Genomic DNA, 27,978 nt, shown 5'->3' on the forward strand with positions numbered 1-27,978 from the left:
TTGGGATGGTAACTTTACCAATCATGGTCCACCTTGTATCTTCCACTTCCCCATTATTCCCCCACCACCACCACCCTGCCTTTTTTTTTTTTTTTTTTTTTGTATTTTTAGTAGAGAAGGTGTTTCACCATGTTGGCCATGCTGGTCTCGAACTACTGACCTTGCGATCCACCCGCCTGGGCCTCCCAAAGTGCTGGGATTACAGGCATGAGCCACTACGCCCGGCCCTTGTTTCCCCTTTTGAGTTGGCAAAAGGGCCCCCTGGGGCTGCTGTCTGTGTTGGCCAAAGGGCTCTTTTCTCTGTGAAGGGAAGGATGCCTGTTTTCACCTTGGTTGTTGTCCCAAGATTAGAGAACCTAATCTTGGAGAGACCCCTGGTCCCCACAGCAGCCTCCTTGTTCTCGTTCCCTGCCCATTCCATGCCGCATCCACAATGTGGGCACTGCCACCTCGGCCACCTCGTATGCCCTCCTTCCCATAAGCCGTCCTTCTCCATGTCCCAGGAAGCACATCCAAGTGTTCTCCACCCACACCACGGACCACTCCCAGCCCTCTCCCTCCACCACCTTCTCCAGGCAGCCCCCATCCCTGTGCTCCCTCCCTCTGCCCTCCTAGCGCCTTTGCCCCTTGTGCCATAAATTGCCACCTCTCCTCTGAGCCCCTACCTTTGCTGGTCCCATTGACTGCCACTCCAGGGACCTGTCTCCTCCCCTGGCTCTCTCCTCCCATCTTTGTCCCCTCCTGCTGGCTCCTTGAGACCCTCAGTTGTGGCTCCCACCATGCGCTCCATGTCCCTCCGTAGGGGGTGAACCCATAACCCTACACAGTCACCTCCTCTTGTCACAGTATCTTGGCCAAAATCTCCGCTGGCCTCCCCTCTCTGCCTCATCCACTGACCCCGTTTCCAGTCCCTGCCCCCAGCAACACCTCAAATCCAAATACCTTTTAAATCTTTTAAAAGCCCCTTTTCCTCTAGGTGTGGTGGCTCACGCCTGTAATCCCAACGCTTTGGGAGGCCAAGGCGGGCAGATCACCTGAGGTCAGGAGTTTGAGACAAGCCTGGCCAACATGGTGAAACCCCATTTCTACTAAAAATACAAAAATTAGCCGGGCGTGGTGGTGGGTGCCTGTAATCCCAGCTACTTGGGAGGCTGAGGCAGGAGAATCGCTTGAACTCAGGAGGCGGAGGTTGCAGTGAGCTGAGACCATGCCATTGCACTCCAGCCTGGGCCACAAGAGCAAAACGCTGTCTCAAACAAAAACAAACAAACAAAAAAAAAACCCTTTTTCCCTAATTGAAGACTACTGTGAATAACTTGGAAAGTCCATAAATGTACAGAGAAGCTGGGGAAAATATTCTTAATCCTATGTCCCATCTCCCTCTAATATATTGCCACCTTTTTTCTGGTCATTTAAAAATAAGTTTGGGGCTGGGTTGTGGTAGCTCATGCTGTATCTCAGTGTTTTGGGAGGCCAAGGAGGAAGGATGGCTTGAGGCCAGGAGCTCAAGACCAGCCCAGGCAACACAGGGAGATCCCCTCCATATAAAAAATGATAATATTAGCCGGGCATGCCAGCCTGTGCCTGGGGTCCCAGATACTCAGGAGGCTGAGGTGGGAGAATCACTTGAGCCCAGGAGGTCGAGGCTGCAGTGAGCCATAATTGCACCACTGAACTTCAGCCTGGGCAACAGAGTGAGATCCTACGTCAAAAAAAAAAAGGTGCTCCCACACCTGTAATCCCAGCACTTTTGGAGGCTGAGGCAGGAGAGTCGCTTGAACCAAGGAGTTTGAGACCAGCCTGGGCAATGTAGTAAGACCCTGTCTCTACCAAAAACAAAAAAATTAGCCAGGCATGGTGGTGTGTGCCTGTGGTCCCAGCGACTTGGGAGGCTGAGATGGGAGGATGCCTTTAGCAAAGGAGGTAAAAGGCACAGTGAGCCGTGTTCTTGCCACTGCACTCCAGCCTGGGTGATAGAACAATACCCTGTCTCAAAAAAAGAAAAAAAAATGCAAGTTTGGTAGTTTTTGTCATATTATTACAAAGATAATATGATTTTATTACAGGAAACACATGAAAACACAAGAAAGAAAAAACTCATCTTTCCATTGACCCCAGAGTTAACAGCTGTGAAAATGTTGGCATGTTTGTCTTTTTCTTTTTTTCTTTTTTTTTTTTTTTTTGAGATGGGGTCTCTCTCTGTCTCCCAGGCTGGAGTGCAGTGGTGCAATCTTGGGTCACTGCAACCTCTGCCTCCCAGATTCAAGCAATTCTCCTGTCTCAGCCTCCAGAGTAGCTGGGACTACAGGCGCCCGCCACCACACCCGGCTATTTTTAGTAGAGACGGGGTTTCACCATATTGGTCAGGTTGGTCTTGAACTCCTGACCTCAGGTGATTCGCTCATCTCGGCTTCCCAAAGTGCTGGGATTACAGGTGTGAGCCACCGCGCCCAGCCAGCATGTGTCTTTTTTTTTCCTGTCCACACAAGTCCGCATACATCTATGAAACTGGGACCTTGGTGGCCCATGCCTGAAATTCCAGCACTTTGGGAGGCTGAGGCAGGAGGATTGCTTGAGGGCAAGTGTTGGAGACTAGCCTGGGCAATGTAGCAAGACCCTCATCTCTACAATATAAATATAAAAAATTAGCTAGGTATGGTGGTGCACTCCTGCAGTCCCAGCTACTCGGGGTGTTGAGATGGGAGGATTGCTTGAGTCCAGGAGGTTGAGGCTGCAGTGAGCCATAATTGCACCACTGCACTCCAGCCTGGGTGACAGAGAAAGACTCTGTCTCTAAAACAAAACAAACAAAAAATTCCTCTAGTGTCATCCTGTGGGGTGTGGGAGTGAGGCTCCCAGAGAAATCAGTAGTTTTTCTAACAAGATCTTGAGGCTCTGGGCTCTGTGGGCCAGGTGTCCATAAGGACAGCTACAGAGGGCAGGAGGGGAGGTGAGTTGAGCCCCGGGGCAGCCCCTTCACACAACTGGTCCTGTGCAGCACGGGCAGACCCAAGGAGGCCCAGGAGGTCATGCAACCCACCGAGGTCACACAGCTGGTAAGTCCTAAACGTGGGGTCCACCACAAACCCTCCTGCCCAGTTGGCATGGCCTTGGCACAGATTGTACCTTGTGGCTGTGTGTGTGTGTGTGTGTGTGTGTGTGTGTATACATATTTTCTCCCATTTCCATTTCACAAAAGAACAAGTATGACGATATAGGCCAATGGTCTTAAATTCATTTAAAAAAAAAAAAAAAAAGACAATAGTGGGGATTGACTGATAATGTCTCCAAAAAATCCTCTGTTTCAAACCCTTAAATCCTTTTGCCTGTACTGCCCTAAGAACCACTCAACTGATGTCTTTATTTCGGATCTCCGTGTAGTGTCTGTCCCCCTAGCAGGAAGTACCACGGAAAGCACTCCTTCGAGGTCGTCTGTAGGGTGAGGGGCTATCCTCTTCCCCGTTACCCAAACCAGAACCCAGGAACCAGCCCCAGCTCCCTCCACTCCTGTCTCTGAAGCCAGATACTGCAAAACTCAGAACTGACTGTCCTCTCCCGTGAGCCCCAGCCAGCCACACAGCCTTCTGTGGCCTGGCCTCATGGCCACTGCCTTCCCCCAGCCCTGCTCCTCCCCAGCCCTCCTGAGCAATTGGCACTGCCCGGGCCTTCTGGCCAACCCCAGAAGGGCTCCAGGAGCCACCTCTGCCAACCTCATGTGAACATCACAGCCCCATCCCTGGTGCCCCTGCCTCCGCACCTTGGGGTGCTGATCTGAACCCAGGCCTACCTCTTCCAACCACCCCTCATGAACAGGTCCCAGGCCTGGACACCTTTCTGTCCTCTGTGACCACACAGACCTGGCCATCTAGTCTCTGTGGATGGAACTCAGTTTTCCAGATGAGAAGGAGACTCAGAGAGATGACATCCTAGGCCCCAAACACAGCCAAGACTTCCGTTCTCTGACAGGTGTGTGGGGTGGCCGGGCGCTGTGGCTCACGCCTATAATCCCAACAATTTGGAAGGCCGAAGCAGGCGGATCACTTAAGGCTAGGAGTTTGAAACCCTGTCTCTACTAAAAAAAAAATTAGCTGGAGTTTGAGACCATCTTGGCCAATATAGTGAAACCCTGTCTCTACTAAAAAAAAAATTAGCTGGGCATGGTGGCATGCCTCTGTATTCCCAGCTACTAGGGAGGCTGAGGCAGGAGAATCACTTGAACCCAGAGGCGAAAATTGTAGTGAACCGAGATTGCACCACTATACTCCAGCCTGGGCGACAGAGCAAGACTCTGTCTCAAAAAAAAAAAAAAAAAGAAAAGAAAAGAAAAAGAAAAAGAAAAAAAGGTGTGGGGGCCAGGCACGGTGGCTCACACCTGTCATCCCTGCACTTTGGGAGGCCGAGGTAGGCGGATCATCTGAAGTCAGGATTTCAAGACCAGCCTGGCTAACATGGTTAAACTCTGTTTCTACTAAAAATATAAAATTAGCCAGGAGTGGTGGTACACACCTGTAGTCCTAGCTACTCAGGAGGCTGAGGCAGGACAATCACTTGAACCCGGGAGGCGGAGGTTGTAGTGAACTGAGATCACGCCATGACACTCCAGCCTGGGCGACAAGAACGAAACTCGGTCTCAAAAAAAAAAAAAAAAAGGCCAGGCGCCGTGGTTCATGCCTGTAATCCCAGCACTTTGGGAGGCTGAGGTGGGTGGATCACCTGAGGTCAGGAGTTCAAGACCAGCCTGACCAACATGGTGAAACCCGATCTCTACTAAAAAAAAAAAAAATTAGCTGGGTGTGGTGGCACATGCCTGTAATCCCAGCTACTGTAATCCCAGCTACTTGGGAGGCTGAGGCAGGAGAATGGCTTGAACCCAGTAGGCGGAGGTTGCAGTGAGCTGAGATCACACCAATACACTCCAGCCTGGGCAACAAGATCAAAACCCCGTCTCAAAACAAAAAAGTGTGGCGCTCTCAGTCCAGAGGTCTCCATCCCATTCCCACAGTTTCCAGGCCCACAAGCTGGCAGCAGCCACCTTAACTTCATCCAGGCTGGGCTCTCACCTTCCCCTCCTTCTGGCACTTTGCTCAGAAGACCTGCAAACCAGGACCCACAAGTGCCTGCGAGTTTAGTGCTGGGGAACTCGACATGGGAGGTGCCTAAGCTTAAGAAAGGTTTTCGCTCCGGGAGCACCTGCCAGTGGGCCACCTACCCACAGCTTCACCGTGCAGTCATGGGAGCCACTGAGGAGCTTTGTGTCATCCACGCAGAAGTGACAGGTGCTCACAGCGTGCTCGTGCCCACTCAGAATTTTAAATGGGATCTGAAAAAAGGAGAGACCAGATAAGTTAAACATATTGCAGGACACAAGATCAATGTACAACAGTTAATTTTATTTCTAAACACTTGCAATAAACCAACTGGAAAAAAATGAATTTAAAAAATTCTGGCCAAAGAGGGGTGGCTCACGTCTGTAATCCCAGCACTTTGGGAGGCCAAGGCGGGCAGATCACCTGAGGTCAGGAGTTCGAGACCAGCCTGGCCAACGTGGCAAAACTCCATCTCTACTAAAAATACAAAAATTAGCTGAGCATGGTGGCACACACCTGTAATCCCAGCTACTTGGAGGCTGAGGCAGGAGAATCACTTGAACACAGGAGGCGGAGGTTGAAGTAAGCCAAGATTGCACCACTGCACTCCAGCCTGGGCAACAGAGTGAGACTCCATCTGGGAAAAAAAAAATTCTGCCTGGGCATAATGGTTCATCCCTGTAATCCCAGCACTCTGGGAGGCTGGGGCAGGAGGACTGCTTGAGCCTGGGAGTTCAAGACTAGTCTGGGCAACACAGTGAGACTGTCTGTACAAAATTGGAAAAAAAAAAAAAAAAGACAATGAGCCAGGCATGGTGGCGCACACTTGTAGTCCCAGCCACTCAGGAGGCTGAGACAGGAGGACTACTTGAGCCCAGAAGGTTAAGGTTACAGTGAGCTATGATTGCAGCACTGCACTCCAGCCTGGGTGACAGAGCAAGACCCTACCTTTAAATAATTAAAATTAAAATTTTAAATGGGCAAAGGATTTGAACAGATATATCTCCAAAGAAGATATGCAAGGGCTGGGTGCGGTGGCTCACAACTATAATCTCAGCACTTTGGGAGGCTGAGGCAGATGGATCACTTGAGGCCAGGAGTTCAAGACCAGCCTGGCCAACATGGCGAAACCCCATCTCTACTTAAAAAAAAAAAAAAAAAGTAGCCTGCTGTCATGGTGTGCTCCTGTAATCCCAACTATTCAGGAGGCTGAGGCATGAGAATTGCTTGAACCTGGGAGGCAGAGGTTACAATGAGCTATGATCATGTCACTGCACTCCAGCCTGGGCGATAGAGTGAGACCTGTCTCAAAAACAAAAACAAAACAAACAAAAACAAAAACTATATATATATATATATATATAACTATATATATATGCAAATAGTTGATAGCACATGAAAAGATTCTCAATATCACTCACCACATCAGGAAAGTGCAAATGAAAACTACAGTGTGGCCGGGCGCAGTGGCTCATGCCTGTAATCCCAGCACTTTGGGAGGCCGAGGTAGGTGGATCACCTGAGGTCGGGAGTTTGAGACCAGCCTCATCAACATGGAGAAACCCAGTCTCTACTAGAAATACAAAATTAGCTGGGCATGGTGGCGCATGCCTGTAATCCCAGCTACTCGGGAGGCTGAGGCAGGAGAATCGCTTGAATCGCTACTCAGGAGGTGGAGGTTGCGGTGAGCCGAGGTTGTGTCACTGCACTCCAGCCTGGGCAACAAGAGCAAAACTCCATCTCGAAAAAAAAAAAATATTAGCCGAGTGTGGTGGTGGGCACGTCTAATCCCAGCTACTTGGGAGGCTGAGGCAGGAGAATCACTTGAACCTGGGAGGCAGAGGCTGCAGTGGGCTGAGATCATGCCAGTGCACTCCAGCCTGGGTGACAGAGCAAGACTCCGTCTAAAAAACAAAAAAGAAAAAGAAAAAAAGAAAAAAAGAAAAAACAGAAAGAAAGAAAAGAAAACCAGAGTGTGATACTATGTCATATCTGTTAGGATGGCTATCATCAAAGTCCCATAACAAGTGTTGGCAAGGATGTGAATAGTTGAAACCCTCCTAACATTGCTGGTAGGAACGTAAAGTAGTGCAGTTACTTTGAAAAATAGGCAGTTTGACCGGGCACAGTGGCTCACACCTGTAATCTCAGCACTTTGGGAGGCTGAGGTATGTGGATCACCTGAGGTCAGGTGTTTGAGACCAGCCTGGCCAATGTGGTGAAACCCTGTCTCTACTAAAAGTACAAAAATTAGCCAGGCAGGGTGGCATGTGCCTGTAATCCCAGCTACTGGGGGACTGAGGCAGGAGAATCACTTGAACCTGGGAGGCAGAGGCTGCAGCGAGCCGAGATCATGCCACTGCACTCTAGTCTGGGCAACAGAGCAAGACTCTTGTCTCAAAAAAAAAATGTGTCATGGCCATGCAACAGAATATTACTTGGTAATGAAAAGGGAAGGAAGCACTGCTACAGGCTACAACATGGATGAACCTTGAGGACGTTATGCTAAGGAAATGAAGCCAGTCACAAGAGACCACATATGGCTTGATTCTATCACTATAAAAGATCTAGAATAGACAAATCTATGGACAGAAAGTAGAATTGCCTGGTCTGGGCAGGATGGGTATTGGGGAACTGGGGAGTACAGTACTCTGTGAATACCCTAGAAACCACTACAGCTTCTATGGTTAAATTATATGGTATGTGAATTATATCTCAGTAAAACTGGAAGAAAAAAAAGAGGACGGAGCGCGGAAGCCTGAAGTGTTTCCCCCCCGGCCCGCCCATGGCGACACGTCCCAGGTTGAGTTGTGGAAGCGTAGGGGTGGGGGAAATGTTGGAGGCAAGACGAGGGGTGTGGCCTGGAAGGCAGTGTCAGGGTGCTGGGCTGAGTCGGCAGGAGGGCAGGGGTGAGGGGATGCGATGGTTCAGGGCGGCGGTGGCCTTCGGGTTGCAGGTGATATGCGGGGTGTTGATGTGCGGGGTGTTCGGGAAGCGCAGGTGAGGATGCAGGGGATGAGAGGATACCCCGCTTCTAGGGGACTCGGGGACACGGGGACACTGGAACATGGGCTCGGGCCTCCAGAGCGGGGGAACACGGGCTCCGTTGCCAGGGAGCGCGGAGAGCTGGGACTGGGCTTTTCTCCGGTAGAGTTCGCTAACCCCGCGCGTGCAGGAACGGCTCCCTACCCCAGGAGCGGCCCCAGTCCCTCCCGCCCCGCCCCCGCCCCTGTCGACCCCAGCCCCCGCCGCTCCTGCAGGGTTTGGGTTATCCCTCTCATTTGGAAAACCGAACTATCATTAAAAATTGAAATTAAATTTGCTGGGTGCAGTGGCTCACGCATGCAATTCCCGCGCTTTGGGAGGCCAAGGAGGAGGATTGCTTGAAGCCAGGAGTTTAAGACCAGCCTGGGCAACACAGGGAGACCTCCCTCTCTACAAAAAAATTAAAAATAAAAATAAATAAATAAATAAATAATCAAAATTAAAATTAAATAATAATTTTAAAAATATATAATTTAATTTAAAAAATAGGAAAACACACACACACCCCCCCCTAGAACTCCATCATGGGAAAACGTCAGCAAGAGGGAGAAACCATTCCACTACCCCCACCACAGGCTTTTCTGGGGCCCTCCTTTCAGGTTTTTTTCTGCACACAGTCCCTTGGGATCCACTAGGTAAAGGGGTCCCAGGGGTTGCAGAGAGAAGTCTCCAACACATAATTACATTTCAGAGGTGCTGACATAGCTCATGCAGAGGACAGAGAATTTGGGCTAAAACAAAACGGTTCTTCTATGTGTAGCATTCATTCACGTATTCCACAAATAAACCTAGAGAACCTCCACCCCCATGGGGCCTGGACTTGATGCTGCCGCTCAGCAGCCACCTAGGAGCAAAGTCTCCAACTTTGAAGTGTCAGTTGCTGGCAGCCAGATGACACCTTGAGGACAAAACGGGGATGTCAGGCCATGGCAAGAGGCACAGAGGAGACAGTGGCCCCTGCTACTTTAGACGGGCAGTCAGGGAGGGCCTCCCCAAGAGCGCAATACCGTGGAGGCAGGGACCTGCCGAGAGCCCTGAGGCCAGATCTGCTTGTAGGTCAGCAAGACAGGGGGACCGGGGAGGAGAACATGGAGACATGCCAGATTTGAAATGGCCTGGAAGGCCACAGGCAGATCACCAGACTTCATCTTAAACACGTTGGGAAGCCAGGCAGAGATTTCGAGGAAATTACTAAAAACATACTCTGACATCTGCATGTGAGTGCACTAAATCAAGGCCAAGCGTGAAACGCTACTTACTGAGAATGTTCTTTATTGGGTTTTTGTTTTGTTTTGTTTTTGAGACGGAGTGAGATGATCTTGGCTCACTGCAACCTATGCCTCCCGGGTTCAAGTGATCCTCCCACCACAGCCTCCTCAGTAGCTGGGATTACAGGCACACACCACCACGCCCGGCTAATTTTTGCATTTTTAGTAGAGAAAGGGTTTCACCATGTTGGCCAGGTTGGTCTCAAACCCCTGACCTCAAGTGATCTGCTCATCTCGGCTTCCCAAAGTGCTGGGATTACAGGCATGAGCCACCGCACCCAGCCAGTTTTTATCTCTCTCTCTCTCTATATATATATACACACACATATAGATTATATATATATTTATATATTATGTATAAATATATATTTATATATTATATATTATGAATATATATATTCAGCATATATATATATTTATTCTGGAGACAGAGTCTCACTCTGTTGCCCAGGCTGGAGAGCAGTGATGCAATCATAGCTCACTGCAGCCTTAAACTCCTGGGTTCAAGGGATCCTCCTGCCTCAGCCTTTCAAGCGGCTGGGAACACAAGTGCGCCCCATCACACTGGGCTAAGTTTATTTTTTGTAGAGATGACCTCTCACTATGTTGCCCAGGCTGGTCTCAAACTCCTGGGCTCAAGTGATCCACCCACCTGGGCCTCCCAAAGGGCTGGGATTACAGTTGTGAGTCACTTTACCTGGCCCAATTCATTGTTGTTATTATTAATTATTATTTTGAGTTTCCCGTTTCTTCTGACGCTAACTCTATCTCCTGGAGGGGGAGAGCTGAGCCACCCACCTTTGGGCTGCAATTAGGAGCATCACTGTGGATGGTCCTACGGAGACTGTAAGGTCTAGGTGGGGTCAGGGTGCTCATGGAGGCGCAGAGCCTCTTCCCAGCCAAGAGTCCTGGTTCCCCAGCAGGTGGCAGTGCGGGGAGCCCCCGCCAGCATCTCCAGCAGGCCCTGCTCGGCTATCTGACCTTTTCCCACTGATGTACCACAGATGGGGGAATGGGCCTAGGGACTCTCTGGGGTCCCTGGTGAAGCCAGGTGGGTTTTCCATGGGTTCCCCCGACAGCCCGAGCGCCTTCCTCACGTGTGGGGAACAGGCCACTGTCCCCCGCGGTGGTTCTGACCTTGGAGAGAGGCTCCTGGTCGCCCCAAATCAATTTCTCCGGCATCTGCTGCTTCTCAGGCGACAGCTGCAGCGGTGGTTCCCTGTCCAAGGCCAGGGGGTCGAGGGTGGCCAGCAGGCGCGTGTGCGGGATCGACAGCCTGAAGCGGCCTAAGGCCCTCGCCAGGGTTCCCCAGGACAGCTTGCCGGGAGGATACTCGCCGGCAGGGGCCGAGGGTGGCGGCAACTTGCATTCCCTGTCCGGGGCTGTCGGGGAGCACCGCCGCGGCGAGGCCATCTCGAAGCCCTGCCCGCCGGTGGCCGCCCGCAAGCCTAGATGGGAACGGTGGCGCCGCGCGCCCGCGCCTGCACCAAGCACTTGGGAGGCGCGCGCTATGCTGGGCCCGCAACTTCGCTGCCTCCTCACCCGCTGGGTGAAATATGGTGCCACCCCGCGCAGCACAGGTTACCCATAGAAAAATGGGCTTTGCAGCTGGGCGCAGTGGCTCATGCCCGTAATCCCAGCACTTTGGGAGGCCGAGGCGGGCGGATCACCTGAGGTCAGGAGTTTGAGACCAGCCTGGCAGGGTTTAGTGAAGCCCCGTCTCTACTAAAAAAAATAAAATAAAATAAATACAAAAATTAGCCGGACATGGGGGCGTGCGCCTGTAGTTCCAGCTAGATGGAAGGCTGAGGCAGGAGAATGGCTTGAACCCAGGAGGCGGAGGTTGCAAAAAAAAGAAAAATGGGCTTTGCATTCTGGGAACCAGGCCGAGCCAGCAAAACCAGTGCCCCAGCCTCCAGCCTTCCCCTGTGGTTTCCCTGACTCCGTCACAGGGCAATTTCTTCATGTCCTCTGCCTGGGTACAGCTCCTGGCCAGCCCACTTCAGGTCAAAATAGAAAAGGTCAATAAGTTATGGGGTAGCCCCTGCACGAAATAAGATAGTTATTAGGGGCGGGTTTGCAACATTTGTAATAGCATGAGGGAAGTATCTGTCACAACCCCAACAACAGTAACAGGGAATAAAATGCTACCACCAGTCAGATAACAGCCCCATAGCTGGAAAAGCACAGGGTGGAGTGATTCAAAATATTGAAGGGTGTCATCTTTGGATGATAAAACTAAAAGTGATTTTCTTCGTGTGTGTGTGTGTGTGTGTGTGTGTGTAGATAAGAGTCTCTGTGTCACCCAGGGTGGAGTGCAGTGGTGCAATTTCGGCTCACTGCAACCTCCACCTCCAGGGTTCAAGGGATTCTTGTGCCTCAGCCTCCCACACAGCTGGGATCACAGGTGTATGCTCCCCAGATCTGGCTAATTTTTTTTTTTTTTTTTTTTTTTGTATTTTTAGTAGAGGCAAGGTTTCACCACGCTGGCCAGGCTGTTTTCGAACTCCTGGTGTCAAGTGATCCGCTGGCCTCGGCCTCCCAAAACACTGGGATTACAAGCATGGGCCACCACACCCGGCCTCTTCCTTCTTTCTGCTTTTAAAATCGTTGTGATCTATGATGCTACTTTCATAATGTAAAACACAAAGGCTCAGTACTTTAGTTTTTGTGGAGACAAGGGTCTCCATGTGGCCCAGGCTGGTCTGGAATTCCTGGGCTCAAGCCATCCTCCTGCCTCGGCCTCCCAAAGCTCTGGGATTACAGGCATGAGCCACCACACCTGGTCTGCACTTTATTTTTGGAAAAGGTCTCCTTGGTGCACATGAAACGGCCTCAGAGCAGGGAGCTGCAGCCATGCAACCCAGGCTGTGGGTGTACATTCTCCCACCTGGTTTCCCTGCCTGTCTCAGACACTTTAGTGACATCTACTCTGAGAGGATGAGGCCCGCTGCCAGGCCCTGGCTCTGCCCTCCCATGGGGCTTCCCGGGTACCAGCAGCAACCCAGTCACCCAAAGAGGGAAGAGCTTCACTCCCAAGAAACGGCAGGAGGGGCCGCAACCGCCCCCTCTCACACACTTGCCCTTCAGTGAGTCCAGACTGTCTTCATCACAAAACCAGAGAGAAGCCTTCACTTTTAACTTCTTTTTTAACATCCCAGGAAATTGTTTAAAAATTCCACTTTAATTAAACTGTTCAGTCTGGATTTTTTTTCCCCTGACACTAACTGAAATTAAAAATAGAAATCAATTTCTACGACCTTTCAAGGCAGTCTTCGAAACGTCAAGGTTTTAAAGATTATTTTACAGCAGGAATTTACATATAAATACACTCTGTACAATGCGTTAACTGAACAATCACTGGGCTTCCATCATGGAGGAGAAATGATTCTAGGACGAGCCAGTGCAGCATTCAATTACTGCCTTCTTAGCGGAAGACTTTTCAGCCTGGAAAAGAAAACAGAAAAGAAAGAAATGGAAAGTTAGCTACAAGTGAAAAACCAAACAGCTCTGTGAAGGCTGAGAATGCCAGGCCTCCCCAAATCACAGCAGCATATCTGCACCGATAAAATGCACTCACAATAACCCACAATGAAGTACTGCCTCATCTGTGCTTTTTTTTTCCCCCTCCGCGATGGAGTTTCACTCTTGTTGCCAAGGCTGGAGTGCAGTGGTACAATCTCAGCTCGCTGCAACCTCTGCCTCCCAGGTTTAAGTGAGTCTCCTGCCTCCGCCTCCAGAGTAGCTGGGATTACAGGCGCACACCACCACGCCCAGCTAATTTTTGTATTTTTAGTACAGACGGGGCTTCACCATGTTGGCCAGGCTTGTCTCGAACTCCTGACCTCGTGATCTGCCCTCCTCAACCTCCCAAAGGGCTAGGATTACAGGCATGAGCCACCGCACCCGGCCAATCTGTATTCTTAAAATGCTTCTTCTATTACCCTGAAAACACAGACAGACTCACTCACCCACACCTCGTATTAAGACCATTTATAAAAGCAACTTTTTTCCCTAGTCTTATTTAGCCTTGAGAATACAAGCAATTTTTAATTTCAGTTTCAATCACCTACCGCATCTGTTACATGACCCTTGAGAAGGAACTAAAATATATTCACTCCAGGGCCCAAAGCATCCACGTTGTCTTTTTTTTTTTTTAATTTTTTTATAGAGGCAGGGTCTCCCTATGTTGCCCGAGCTGGTCTCGAACTCCTGGGCTTAAGCGATCTTCCCATCTTGGCCTCCCAAGGTGCTGGGATTACAGGCATGAGCCACCATGCCCAGCCCCCAAGTTGTCAATCTTAAATATGAATTTTTTTTTTTTTTTTTTGAGACGGAGTCTCTGTCACCCAGGCTGGAGTATGGTGGCACGATCTCGGTTCACTGCAGCCTCCATCTCCCAGGTTCAAGCGATTCTCCTGCCTCAACCTCCTGAGTAGCTGGGACTACAGGCGTGTGCTCCCACGCTCGGCTAGTTTTTTTAGTAGAGACAGGTTTGGGGTTTCACCATGTTAACCAGGATGGTCTCAATCTCCTGACCTCACGATCTGCCCGCTTTGGCCTCCCAAAGTGCTGGGATTACAGACGTGAGCCACCACACCTGGCCTAAATCTGAATTTCATACATATAGGAATGTTCGTGGCAGTTCTATTTAAAACAGAGCTGAGTCACACTGGCTGCAGATCCCTGCTCCACAGCCTCAAAGTAGAAAACCCAGTATCCACACAACAGAAGAGATAAACACACTGTGGTGTGCTCACAAGAAGGACTCTTCCACAGCAGTGACTACAAGCCCCTCACTGCAGCCTACGATCATCTGAAGGAATCTCAGAAGCCAGACGCTCAAAGAGTTCACACAACACCCTCTTCCAAATAAAGATGAAATTGGCAAGAGTAGTCTGGTGCAGTGGCTCACATCTGAGGCTGAGGCAGGAGGATCACTTGAGGCCAGGAGTTTGAGACTAGTCTGGGCAACATAGGAGATTTCATCTCTACAAAAAAGACTTTTTTTTTTTTTTTCTGAGACGGAGTCTCGCTCTGTCACTCAGGCTGGAGTGCAGTGGCACGATCTTGGCTCACTGCAAGCTCTGCCTCCCGGGTTCACACCATTCTCCTGCCTCAGCCTCCTGAGTAGCTGGGACTACAGGCGCCCGCCACTACACCTGGCTAATTTTTTTTGTTTTTGTTTTTTTGAGACAGAGTCTTGCTCTGTCACCCAGGCTGGAGTGCAGTGGCGCAATCTCGGTTCACTGCAAGGTCCACCTCCCGGGTTCACGCCATTCTCCTGCCTCAGTTTCCCCATCAGCTGGGACTACAGGCACCTGCCACCATGCCCAGCTAATTTTTTTGTATTTTTAGTAGAGACGGGGTTTCACCGTGTCAGCCAAGATGGTCTCGATCTCCTAACCTCATGATCTGCCTGCCTTGGCCTCCCAAAGTGCTGGGATAACAGGCGTGAGCCTGTAATAAAATAAAATTCATACCCTATGACTATATGCTATATACATTATATTACTTATATTTAAAATGTGCACAAAAATCTGTATATAGGCCAGGATGGTAGTTCACACCTGTAATCCTAGCACTTTGAAAGGCCAAGGTGGGTGGATCACCTGAGGTCAGGAGTTTGAGACCAGGCTGGCCAACATGATGAAACCCTGTCTCTACTTAAAAAAACAAAAAAAACCAAAAATTAGCTGGGTGTGGGGGTGGGCACTTGTAATCCCAGTTACTTGGGAGGCTGAGGTAGGGGAATTGCTTGAACCCGGAAGGCAGGGGTTGCAGTGAGACAAGATTGCACCACTGCACTCCAGCCTGGGTGACAGAACGAGACTCCATCTAAAAAAACAAACAAACAATGTGTATGTGCGTCCATGTATGTGAGTGTGTGTGTGTGTATGTGTGTGTGGTTGCACAAAAAAGTTCTTAAAGGTTACATATGGAACTGATGGCAGAAGTTACTATGGAGAAAGTAGAGGTCTGGAGAACTGGTCAGGGCTCCTTTAAGCACTGGCTGTAAGGTCTGAATTTTCATAATGATAATATATTCACTTATCACTTACATAATTAGATATTCAAACTTTTTAAAAAGCCTAGTTAATACACACATTATTTTTTCTTTTAGGGAGAGGGTCTTGCTCTATCACCCAGGCTGGAGTGCAGTGGTACGACTGTGGCTCACTGCAACCTCCAACTCCCCGGCTCAAGGGATCCTCCCACCTCAGCTTCCCAAATAGCTGGAGGCACAGTTGTGCACCACCACGCCCAGCTAATTTGTTTTTGTTCTTGTTGTAGAGATGGGGTCTCACTACGTTGCCCAGGCTGGTCTCAAACTCCTGGGCTCAAGCGATCCTCCTGCCTCAGCCTCCCAAAGTGCTGGGATTATAAGCGTGAGCCACTCCACCAGGCCTACCACTTTCTCATTTCTGATATTTGCCTCTAAGCAAACACATCAAGCACTCAGTAAGCCTCTAAAGGTTTCTTAAAAACCCTCCATCTCCCACTGCCCACCGTCTCAGCAGCTCCTGGGGCGACACGTCTGCCGTTTCCTCGTCACTCTGGCTGTCACTGCTGTCAGAACTCTCGGAGCTACTACTTTTTTCTGGTTTTTTATTCTTTTGCTTGCCTTTGTGTTTGTGCTTCCTGTGTTTCTTCTTCTGTAAAAAAAAAAATAAATAGTGGCAGGGGGAAACAAAGGTATTTTTTCTTCCTTCATTCAATACAATGAAAGGTTAACAAGGCTGCAGTGATGGAGTCATTAAAAAAAAAGTTTAAACCTCATTTAGAGCGAGTGAGAGTGACAGCCTAAGAAGACAGCACAGGGCAGACGGTTGTAACCCTCTCAACTGTGCACCCTGACCCAGCTGTGCCTCCAGCAACAAACACAGCAGAACCAAGGAGGCGCAGACAGGACCCATCGTAACACTTGATGTCATAAGACGTGACACCACACGTTTTATGCGTGGTGACCTGTGCCACCTCCAGTGAACCCGACTTGTTTATTGTGTCAGGCTCCTGGGAAACTTCATGTCAGGATGATGGGCACACAGGAAAACCATAAGGAAGAAACTGGCAGAAGGTTACCAAACAGCAGATACACTGGTAAGGACACACAGATTTGGCTGTCGCACATTTTCTTCCTTTCACTAGGAGGGAACACCCGTCATCCTCTATACATGGGAGTGCTTCCTTCTGGTGGCCAGCAAGACAACTGTTTCTAATTTCTTCAGCTGCTAGTCCAGACTACTTTGGGTACCCGACAAGAACATTAACCTAATTAAAAGTCTGTGCTGTAATCCAAAAGAAGACATGGATGATGAAATAAGAGACGTCAACAGTGGAAGCACGTGCCTGCCTTCCATTCGAATTCTTCTACTTCAAATGACAAGTGATGGACTAAAATCTCAAACTGTAATAAAGACAAAGTAGCTGAGAAATGCTGAAAATAATACCTTCACTTAATATTGAATAAATTAGAAATTGTTTTATTATTTAATATCCATTGCTCTAAGATCCTTAAATGCCCTTTTTTTCTACTTTTTAATGTTCACAAAAAACTTTTTTTAAGGGCTGGGCATAGTGCCTCATGCCTGTAATCCCAGCACTTTAGGAGGTAGATCACTTGAGGTCAGGAGGTCAAAACCAGCTTGGCCAACATGGTAAAACCCCGTCTGTACTAAAAATACAAAAAATTAGGCGGGTGGCACACACCTGTGGTCCCAGCTACTTGGGAGGCTGAAGCAGGAGAATTGCTTGAACCCAGGAGATAGAGGTTGCAGTGAGCCGAGAATGAGTCACTGCACTCCACCCTGGACAACAGAGTGAGACTCCGTCTCAAAGAAAAAGGGGGAGGATGATGCGGTTTACGTGCAAAAGAAAATGTTTCTGAAAAATCAAGGGTTTGCATTGAATGTCGACATTTCTGTTAAGTCTCAGAAAGAACTGTGACTTGGCCACCAGATCCGCTCTTCAACTGCGGTATATGACACTCCTGGGGGCTGACCAATGGGTCCCACCCCACACTGATCCTGGGGTACACACAAGTCTCTCACCTTCTCTTTCTTCCGCCTGTGCTCTTTCTTGGCCTTGTGCTTGTCTTTGTTCTTTTTATGTTTCTCTTTTTGAGGAACCTCAAGTGTCTGACGAGCATCTGAAACACAAAGGTAATAAACACAGGACCTATAGAGGGTGAAAACAAAGACATCCAAAAGTAAGCTCCTAAATGGCTGAATCAGGCATCTAGTGTAGATGGAACGTTGAACACTGAGGAAGAACTCCTGCCCTCAGATTAGCTTCTGCCTCACTGAGAAACAGATTAGCACACCACCTTGCAGAGCTGTATTTAGAAAGCAGCCAGAGACCTCAACAAAGACCTGTGTGATCCAATCAGTATCCTGCTGTGACCCCAGCTGCCAGATGCAGATAAAGTCAGACCAGAAAGCCCACAAGCCTTTTGTAATTCAACATTGTCAGATAAGCTGAGAAACAGACCAGAATTGGAACTCAGCTCTGCTGCCAGCACTGTGGTCTTCAACACATCGCCTAACCTCTCCCAGGCCCAGTTTCCCCAACTACAAAATGGGGACCATAAGAATCCTGATCCTTTTAGGGACACAGATTAGACTAGACAGGGCCATGTCCGTGATTCCCAAAGCTCAGAATCTGGCACCTAAATGTTAGCTCTTCTTACATCGTCCTCTGTCTACAAAAACATATTTTGTAAGAATTTGTCTTATAAGTGGAAACACTGAAAAAACTACTATCAAAACAACATAATGGGCTGGGAGCAGTGGCTCGTGCCTGTAATCCCAACACTTTGGGAAGCCCAGGCAGGAGGATCCTTGACCTCAGGAGTTCAAGGCCAGCCTGGGCAACATAGTGAGACCCTATCTCTACCTAATTAAAAAAAAATAATAATGTATATAATCATTAAAAATCATTAAAGAATTTGCATGTGCCTCAATTCTCCATCTCCAAATTCAGACCAAAATGTTTTCATTTTCATAGGTCATTAATTTCCGGGTGACCAAATCAACAAAAATTCACAATAGTAGAAGCAGTGAAAGTCATTAAATCAATTTTTTCACCTAAAGAAAAGTTTCAGCCAGGAACGGTGGCTCACGCCTGTAATCCCAGCACTTTGGGAGACTGAGGTGAGCGGATCACTTGAGGTCAGGAATTCAAAATCAGCCTGGCCAACAAGGTGAAACCCCGTCTCTACTAAAAATACAAAAATTAGCCGGGCGTGGTGGCATGCATCTGTAATCCCCACTACTCGGGAGGCTGAGGCAGGAGAATCACTTGAACCCGGGAGGCAGAGGTTGTAGTGAGCCGAGATTGTGCCGCACTCCAGCCTGGGTGACAGAGCAAGACTCCATCTCAAAAAATAAATAAATAAATAAAAAGAAAAATAAAAGTTTCAAGATGTTTCGTAAGGGTGAATATTTTCTCAACTCAGTTAAACAGATGCCTGTAACTTTGTAGTCCTGTTTCTTTGTGGGTTTTTTGGTGGTTTTTTTTTTTTTTTAAAGACAGGCTCTCGCTCTGCCACCCAGACTGGTGGGCAATGGTGCAATCACAGCTCATGACAGCCTTGACCTGGGTTCACATGATCCTCCTACCTCAGCTTCCTGAGTAGCTGGGACTACAGGCATGTACCACCATACCCGGCTAATTTTTTTTTATTTTTTTGTGGAAATGAGGGTCTCCCTATGTTGCCCAGGCTGGTATCAAACTTTTGAACTCAAGGGATCCTCCGACCTTAGCCTCCCAAAGTGCTGGGATTACAGGTGTGAGCTACCATGCCCAACTAGATTTTTCAAAATTCGACGTCCCAAAACTTTTTATTTTTCCAAAATTCTTTTAATTTTTTTCTTTTTTTTTTTTTTGAGATAGAGTTTCACTCTTGTTGCCCAGGCTGGAGTGCAATGGTGTAATCTTGGCTCACCCCAACCTCCGTCTCTCAGGTTCAAGCGATTCTCCTGCCTCAGCCTCCTAAGTAGCTGGGATTACAGCCATGTGTCACCATGCCTGGCTAATTTTGTATTTTTAGTACAGATAGGGTTTCTCCATGTTGGTCAGGCTGGTCCCAAACTCCCAACCTCAGGTGATCCGCCCACCTTGGCCTCCACAAAGTGCTGGGATTACAGGTGTGAGCCACCTCACCCAGCCTTTTATTTATTTATTTATTTGAGACAGCATCTCACTCTGTTACCCAGGCTGCAGTGCAGCAGTGGGATCATAGCTCACTGCAGCCTCAACCTCCTGGGCTCAAGCAATCCTCCCACTTCAGCCTCCTGAGTAGCTGGGACCACAGGCACGCACCACCACACCAGGCTAATTTTTTTCTTTTTTATTTTTTTAAGAGATGCAATCTCTCTATGTTGCCCAGGCTGGCCTCAAACTCCTGGACTCAAGCAATTTTCCCGCCTCAGTCTTCCAAAGTGCTAAGATTACAGGCATGAGCCACCACACTCAGCCCAAAACTTTTTTTTAACACTAGTTTTTTTCAAAAATCATTTCCCTAAATAACCTATAGACCAAATTAAGTCACTATCACAAGGGTATCAAAGACATTATGGGAAAGGGACATAAAAGACTTGGCTTTCAAGTGCTGACACCAATTTGAAACTAAAGAGGCCGCGCGCAGTGGCTCACACCTGTAATCCCAGCACTTTGGGAGGCCGAGGTGGGTGGATCACGAGGTCAGGAGATCGAGGCCATCCTGACTAACATAGAGAAACCCTGTCTCTACTAAAAATACAAAAAAATTAGCCAGGCGTGGTGGCGGGCACCTGTAATCCCAGCTACTTAGGAGGCTGAGGCAGGAGAATGGCGTGAACCCAGGAGGTGGAGGGTGAAACCCCATCTCTACTAAAAATACGAAAAATTAGCCAGGCACCTGTAATCCCAGTTACTCCATTGGCTGAGGCAGAAAAATCACCTGAACTTGGGAGGCAGAGGTTGCAGTGAGCCGAGATCGCGCCACTGCACTCCAGACTGGGTGACAGAGTGAGACTGTCTCAACACAAAACAAAATTAAACAAAAGTGCTGAACAACTATAGCAAATAAGAAATACATTCACTGCAATTTGTCAAAGCTTCGTACTTTTTTTCCTCTGCTTTTTAATCCTGTCTTTGAAAGCAGTTAGCTAACCAAACCAGTATTCATATATGGACACCATGGGAAACTATAAAGTGAATAATGGAATTTATATGTTATTTATATATCTGGGCCATGTTACAGATGTTTGTTAACCTAGCCCTCAAAGAGATGATAAACAAGTCTAAATGTTTTAACTTGACATGCCGATTTAAGAGGGCATTGAATAGAAGTTGTTGACAGATACTTGGGGAACACAATGGGGGACAGATTGTATTCACTTCTGAGAGGACCATTTTATTGTATTTGCTACATTAGCTAAAGTAAAAAGGAGGCTTGGCGGCTGGGTGCAGTGGCTCATGCCTATAATCCCAGCACTTTGGGAGGCTGAGGCAGGTGGATCACCTGAGGTCAGGAGTTCGAGACCAGCCTGACCAATATGGAGAAACCCCATCTCTACTAAAAATACAAAATTAGCTGGCCATGGTGGTGCATGCCTATAATCCCAGCTACTCGGGAGGCTGAGGTAGGAGAATCGCTTGAACTCTGGAGGCGGAGGTTGCAGTGAGCTGAGATTGTGCCATTGCACTGGAGCCTAGCCAACAAGAGCAAAACTCCATCTCAAAAAAAAAATAAAAGGAGGCTTGGCTGGGTGCAGTGGTTCACACCTGTAATTCCAGCACAGTGGGAGGCTGAAGTGGGTGGATCACTTGAGCCCAGAAGTCCAAGGCTGCAGTGAGCTATGACAGCACCACTACACTCCAGCCTAGGTGACAGAGTGAGACCCTGTCTGAAAAATAAATAAACAAATAAAAATTTTTAAATAAATAAGAGTCTTAAATACTCTTCTCCTTGCAATTCCCCTCCAATTTTGTATACTATTTTTTAAATTTCTCTTTTTCTCTTTTTTTAATTTTTATTTATTTATTTTTTGAGACGGAGTCTTGCTCTGTCACCCAGGCTGGAGTGCAGTGGCAGGATCTTGGCTCACTGCAAGCCCCGCCTCCCAGGTTCACGCCATTCTCCTACCTCAGCCTCCCCAGCAGCTGGGACTACAGGCACATGCCGCCAAGCCCAGTTAATTTTTTTGTATTTTTAGTAGAGACTGGGTTTCACTGTGTTAGCCAGGAGGGTCTCGATCTCCTGACCTTGTGATCCACCCACCTTGGCCTCCCAAAGTGCTGGGATTACAGGCGTGAGCCACCGCGCCTGGCCTTTTTTTTTTTTTTCAAATAGAGATGGGCCTCTGTGTGTCACCCAGGCTGGTCTCAAACTCCTGGGCTCAAGCAATCTGCCTGCCTCGGCCTCCCAAATTGCTGGGATTACAAGCATGAGCCACCGCACCTGGCCTCTTCTTTTCTTTTCTTTTTTTTTTTTTTTGAGACAAAGTCTCGCTCTGTCACCCAGGCTGGACTGCAGTGACATAATCTCAATCTCGGCCCACTGCAACCTTCGCCTCTAAGGTTCAAGTGATTCTCGTGCCTCAGCCTCCTGAGTAGCTGGGATGACAGGCACACACCACCATGCCCGGCTAATTTTTATATTTTTAGTAGAGATGGCGTTTCACCAAATTCGCCAGGGTGGTCTCAAACTCCTGACCTCAAGCGATCTGCCCACCTCAGCCTCCCAAAGTGTTGGGATAACAGGCGTGAGCCACCCGCCCAGCTAGAGCCACTGTGCCTGGCTGCAGCCTCTTTCTCTCTCTGTTTTTTTTTCCTTTTGTTTTTTTGAGATACAGTCTCGCTCAGTCACCTGGGCTGGAGTGCAGTGGCACAATCTCAGCTCACTGCAACCTCCGCCTCCTGGGTTCAAGCGATTCTCCCGCCTCAGCCTCCCGAGTAGCTGGGACTATAGGCGTGCACCACTATGCCCAGCTAATTTTTGTATTTTTAGTAGAGATGGGGTTTCACCATGTTGGCCAGAATGGTCCGATCTCTTGACCTCATGATCCTCCCACCTCGGCCTCCCAAAGTGCTAGGATTACAGGCATGAGCCACTGCGCCCGGCCAGCCTCTTTTTCTTTTAGCTCTGTTGGGAAACTTATATTTCTATAACAAAACTTAAGATACTTAGGACCCTCCTGTAAACATGTGGCAGCTAAGGAAATAAAGTTTGGAGGTCTCTGAAGCTGTACAGAAACAACTATCATTTTAGGCACTAGGTGGAGACAACGGGTTTAAAATGTGACCGAAAACATATAAACCAGAAGCAAGCGCGTGTGTTTGATTGGCTGTAAGTCACACTGTCCCCATCTCAGGGCAGTCACACACTGATAAAAATGGGTGAACCAAAGGGCTCTGCACTCACTGGGGCAGAAGACGGGAGGCAGCCGTGGGCCGAACTCTTCTCTTTCATCTATCTGCATCTTTTGTATCGGGATGGAAGGTGGCGGCTCCCGGGGTGCTGGCACGAGAGCTGAAAAACAGCAGGGTGTTCATGTCATTTGCCTGCCCCATGTTCATGTCTCTGAGTCTTTCATTCATGTCTTTTGCCACCAGATAACGTATGCTTGCCCACACCACTTCACTGCTGCCAGGTGCTAAGGATGCAGCAGTGAACATGCAGACCCCGGCGCTGCCCTTGTGAACTCCGGAGCTGGAAGTCAGTCACATGAGGGCGCCTGTGACCAAGGGCACCAATGGCTGAGGTACAGAGTGCCGAGTGTACCTGTGGGCACATAGCCTAACACAAGACCTGAAAAGCAAGTATTATTTAAAGAAAGGGGCTATCTGAAACGACAACACAAACCATCAGGAGTGTAAGACTATGTCCCATGCATGAAGGCTTCACGGGACACAAAGTTCCTCGAAGCAAATTATCAAAAGAAAAACGCTTGGCGGTGCGGTGGCTCAAGCCTGTAATCCCAGCTGGGAGGCGAGAGGCCAGGCGGATCCGCGAGGTCAGGAGGTCGAGACCATCCTGGCTAACCGGTGAAACCCGTCTCTACTAAAATACAAAAGCGAGGAGGTGGCGGGCGCCTGTAGTCAGCTACTCCGGGGAGGCTGAGGCAGGAAAGAATGGCGTAAGCCGGAGGCCGGAGCTTGCAGTGAGCTGAGATCCGGCCGCTCGGCTCTCCAGCCTGGGTGACGACAGACTCCATCTCAAAAAAAAAAAAGAAAAAACCTTGAAGATAAATGATCATATTCACGTTAATAATCTTATTTTTTAAACAGATCACTGTATGTTCAGATAGAAGAGACATAAAAATTTTAAAAGTCTAGAAAACTAGCCAGGCACTGGGATTACGCCTGTAATCCCAGCACTTTGGGAGGCTGAGGTGGGTGGATCACCTGAGGTCAGGAGTTCGAGACTAGCCTGGCCAATATGGTGAAACGCCATCTCTACTAAAAATACAAAAATTAGCTGAGCATGGTGGTGCACACCTGTAATCCCAGCTACTTGGCAGGCTGAGGCAGAAGAATCGCTTGAACCCAGGAGGTAGAGGTTGCAGTGAGCCAAGATTGTGCCACTGCACTCCAGCCTGGCAACAGAGAGACTCCATCTCAGAAAAACAGTCTGGAAAACTATACATCAAAGGGTTTACATTGGTTATTTCTGGCCAGGCATGGTGACTCACACCTGTAATCCTAGCACTTTGGGAGCCCACTGAAGGTGGATCACTTGAGGCCCAGAGTTTGAGACCAGCCTGGCCAACATGGTGAAACCCCATCTCTACCAAAAATACAAAAATTAACCAGGCGTGGTGGTGCACGCCTATAATCCCAGCTACTTGGGAGGCTGAGGCAGGACAATCGCTTAAACCCAGGAGATGGAGGTTGCAGTGAATCGAGACCACACCATTGCACTCCAGCCTGGATGACAGTGAGACTCCACCTCAAAAAAAAAAAAAAAAAAAAAAAAGCTATCTTTTAAAATAAAATTGTTACTTCTTTTTCTTTTTTTTCTTTGAGACAGAGTCTTGCTCTGTCACCCAGGCTGGAGTACAACGGTTCAATTTTGGCTCACTGCAACCTCCACCTCCCAGGTTCAAGTGATTCTCCTGCCTCAGCCTTCTGAGTAGCTAGGATTATAGGTGTGTGCCACCATGCTCCGCTAATTTTTGTACAGACAGGATTTCACGGTGTTGGCCAGGCTGGTCTCAAACTTCTGATTTGAACTGATCCACCCACCTCAGCCTCCCAAAGTGCTCAGATTACAGATGTGAACCACCATGCCTGCCTGAAATTTTTACTATATTTAAATTCTTCTCAATTAGGATAAGTTGGAAAATCAAACACAGTGATCCAAAAAATATACCAGAGATACATATCTAATAGAAAAAAAACAACTCTGCTCTATCTCAATTAAAAATATAAAAGATCAGCCAGGTGCAGTGGCTCGTGCCTGTAATCCCAGCACTTTGGGAGGCCGAGGCAGGCAGATGACTTAAGTCTAGGAGTTCAACACCAACCAGGGCAACGTGGCAAAACCCTATCTCTACTAAAAATACAAAAATTAGCGAGGCGTGGTGGCACATGCCTGTAGTCCCAGCTACTCAGGAGGCTGAAGTGGGAAGACTGCTTGAGCCCAGGAGGTGGAGGCCTCAGTGAGCCAAAGATTGCGCCACTATACTCCACCCTGGGGACAAAGCAAGATCCTGTTTCAAAAAAAAAAAAAAATTGTATTTATATAAAAGATTACATATCATTGCTAATCATCTGGGTTTAAGACGCTGTTGCAGAGTCATTGTCTTCTTCTTTAGATCCTTGAGTCTGAAATACTGACATACCATGAGCCACGGATGATGTTTCCCCCAAGTCAGTGTCTTGGGAGCTTTGGAAGTTGGCCTCCCCAGAGCCTGCCTGATCGTCCTCGCTGTCGCCTTGTTCATCCTCGGAGGATGAGGACTTTTCATCTGAGGAGCTGGCAAAGATGGCCCTGAATAAGTCCATGGATGGGCGGCTCCCTTCTTCAGCCTGTGCGTCCACACCTTTGTTGACTGTCTGTATTGACAGTGAAATAAGAGTCAGGGATACAGAGGCAAGGGTAAAAGGGAGGAGACATTCTAGAATACACTCCTAGACACACATATTTATGTTTATGCTCATGTATATGGGTATCCATAGCCACACACCACCCAACTAAATAGTGATCACTCACATAGCTTTTATTTTTGTGGTGTTTCTGAGTCAACAACTGTAGAATGTGCTGATGAGGTCTAAGCAGCTGAAATCTCTCACGGACTGGTCATTAATCAGAAGCATAAAGGATCCCCAAAAATGCAGTAGAGCACCGTGCCTCTGTTCTATTTCCAAACTCAGATTCAGGCAACTTAGCAAACCCCAAACAAAATAAACTCAAAAGAATTCACACCCAGATACATCACAATACAACCGCTAAAATTCAAAGACCAAGTAAAAATCTTGGAAGCAGCTAGGAGAAAAAAAGGGTCAATTCACCTCATTATGTACAGAGGAATAATAATTTGTTTGGGGGTTTTTTTGAGCCAGGGTCTCACTCTGTCACCCAGGCTGGAGAGCAATGGTGTGACCATAGCTCACTGCAGTGTTGACCTCCTGGGCTCAAGTGATCCTCCCACCCCAGCCACTTGAGTAGCTGGGACCACAGGTGCATGCCACCACACCCAACTAGTTTTTTAATTTTTTGTAAAGATAGAATCTCACTATGTTGCCCACCAAGAAAGAGCAATCCTAGTTTGAGACCAGCCTGGCCAACATGGTGAAACCCCATCTCTACTAAACACACAAAAATTAGCCAGGCACGGTGGTGCACACCTGTAGTCCCATCGACTTGGGAGGCTGAGGCAAGAGAATCAGTTGAACCCGGGAGGGGAGGCAGAGCTTGCAGTAAGCTGAAATCATGCCACTGCACTCCAGCCTGGGTGACAGACCAAGACTCCATTTCAAAAAACAAAAAAAAAGAGAGAGAGAAATAGCAATCCTAAATGTGCACTTCAAAATATACAAGGCAAAAATAAGTTTGGAATACAGTCTGGCAGCTTCTTATAAAGTTAAATATACACGTACATATTTTCCAGGATTCCCACTACTAGGTTTGTACTCTAGAGAAATGAAAACTTATATTCACACAAAAACCTGCACATGAACGCTCCCAGCAGCGTTATTTGTTACAGCCAAAAGTTAGAAACAAGCCACATGGCCTTTAAGGGGAAATGGATCAATAGTTGGCTGCCTCTACTGGTGAGTCACAAGGAGAAAGTTTCAACAAAGAGAAAAGCAAGGGCCACCACAGTCAGTGTGGCAAAGAGAATCTGGAAGCCCCAAATACCTGATTTGTGGATGATTCTGGTGCACGTTCTTCCTCTTTGTTTACTAAGGGGCTGGACTCTTGTTTAGGTGGCCCAGCTCTTGATCTAGCCAAACTTAAAAATTCACTAATGGAATCTTCTTTCTTTTCCTGTTTAGAGGTATCCCATCTGGATGGTTTTCTTGATTCTGAAAGGTAGGACATAACTCCAGCATTAGCAAGGAAAAGGCAAGCTCTTCACCACTGCCCTTTCACTCGCTCAGAATGTCAGCGTGCCTACTACAGGGCCTGGCACCGTGCGGGGGGTGATGGGGAGGTAGGTGGCAGAGGCAGAGACAGAGCCCCAACCCCAAGGAGTAAACATCTGGACCATTACAACATGAGCTAAGTTATTAATAAGAGGAATTCCCTCAACAGAGAGAGAATATGCACCATTCATATCATTAGGACTAAACTACCCTTTAATTCTGTCTTCCTACAGGCTAGGGGTTGAGGCCCTGGTCAATCAGAGACCCCGAGGATGCCCTACTCACTGTCGGGACCTCGGTGCTGTGATACTTTTTCCCTTGGTGCTTGAGTGGTGGGCAAGGAAGCTGTCTCTGGGAGCGTCAGAAAGTTGAAGACTGAGTACTTGTCACGCTTCACTCTTGGTAAGCCAATTAAAGTTGAACTGGGAATTGAAAAAGAATCACTTTAATAACAACCAGTAGGACAAAATCCACCTCCTGAAAAACTTTCCTCTCAAGTTTTCCACCTCCTCTGCATGACTAAAAAGTCCCCTGGCTGGGCGCGGTGGCTCACGCCTGTAATCCCAGCACTTTGGGAGGCCGAGACGGGCAGATCACGAGGTCAGGAGATCGAGACCATCCTGGCTAACACGGTGAAACCCCGTCTCTACTAAAAAATACAAAAAACTAGCCGGGCGAGGTGGTGGGTGCCTGTAGTCCCAGCTACTCAGGAGGCTGAGGCAGGAGAATGGCGTGAACCCGGGAGGCGGAGCGTGCAGTGAGCAGAGATCCGGTCACTGCGCTCCAGCCTGGGCGACAGAGCGAGACTCCGTCTCAAAAAAAGAAAAAAAAGAAGAAGAAGAAAAAAGAAGTCCCCTAAGATGCTTTCACTTCTCAAAGCAGTTCGAGAATCTGGGTGACTGACTTTAGGTCCCATGAGTTTTTCCTTATTATGATAAGGGCAAGAATTTAACTTTGAAAATGGATTTCCATTAAGGAAAAGTTCCACTGATAAAAATATA

General features: G+C 48.2%; 2 protein-coding genes across 4 annotated transcripts in view; both read right to left on the minus strand.

Annotated features, from left to right (window-relative positions):
- Window positions 1-11,048, minus strand: part of WDR88 (WD repeat domain 88) — a 44,450-nt gene extending 33,402 nt beyond the window's left edge. Inside the window, exons 1-2 of one of the 3 annotated variants that reach the window (XM_031659686.1) lie at window positions 10,538-11,048; window positions 5,210-5,320 (exon numbers count right to left, since the gene is read on the minus strand). In XM_031659686.1, coding sequence (XP_031515546.1) covers window positions 5,210-5,320; window positions 10,538-10,813 — 387 coding nt within the window. In that variant the 5' untranslated portion in view covers window positions 10,814-11,048. The remainder of the gene's footprint in view (window positions 1-5,209; window positions 5,321-10,537) is intronic. The other 2 variants (XM_031659688.1, XM_031659687.1) reach the window with 2 other exon arrangements.
- A 1,602-nt stretch (window positions 11,049-12,650) lies between these two features.
- The window catches only part of GPATCH1 (G-patch domain containing 1), a 47,941-nt gene continuing 32,613 nt past the window's right edge, over window positions 12,651-27,978 (minus strand). The window contains exons 14-20 of the mRNA XM_021930975.2: window positions 27,263-27,399; window positions 26,751-26,917; window positions 25,231-25,444; window positions 22,809-22,916; window positions 17,452-17,549; window positions 15,911-16,056; window positions 12,651-12,847 (exon numbers count right to left, since the gene is read on the minus strand). Coding sequence (XP_021786667.2) covers window positions 12,817-12,847; window positions 15,911-16,056; window positions 17,452-17,549; window positions 22,809-22,916; window positions 25,231-25,444; window positions 26,751-26,917; window positions 27,263-27,399 — 901 coding nt within the window. The 3' untranslated portion in view covers window positions 12,651-12,816. The remainder of the gene's footprint in view (window positions 12,848-15,910; window positions 16,057-17,451; window positions 17,550-22,808; window positions 22,917-25,230; window positions 25,445-26,750; window positions 26,918-27,262; window positions 27,400-27,978) is intronic.

The sequence above is a fragment of the Papio anubis genome, chromosome 20 (assembly GCF_008728515.1).
Source record: "Papio anubis isolate 15944 chromosome 20, Panubis1.0, whole genome shotgun sequence".
In the NCBI taxonomy this organism is placed as follows: domain Eukaryota; kingdom Metazoa; phylum Chordata; class Mammalia; order Primates; family Cercopithecidae; genus Papio; species Papio anubis.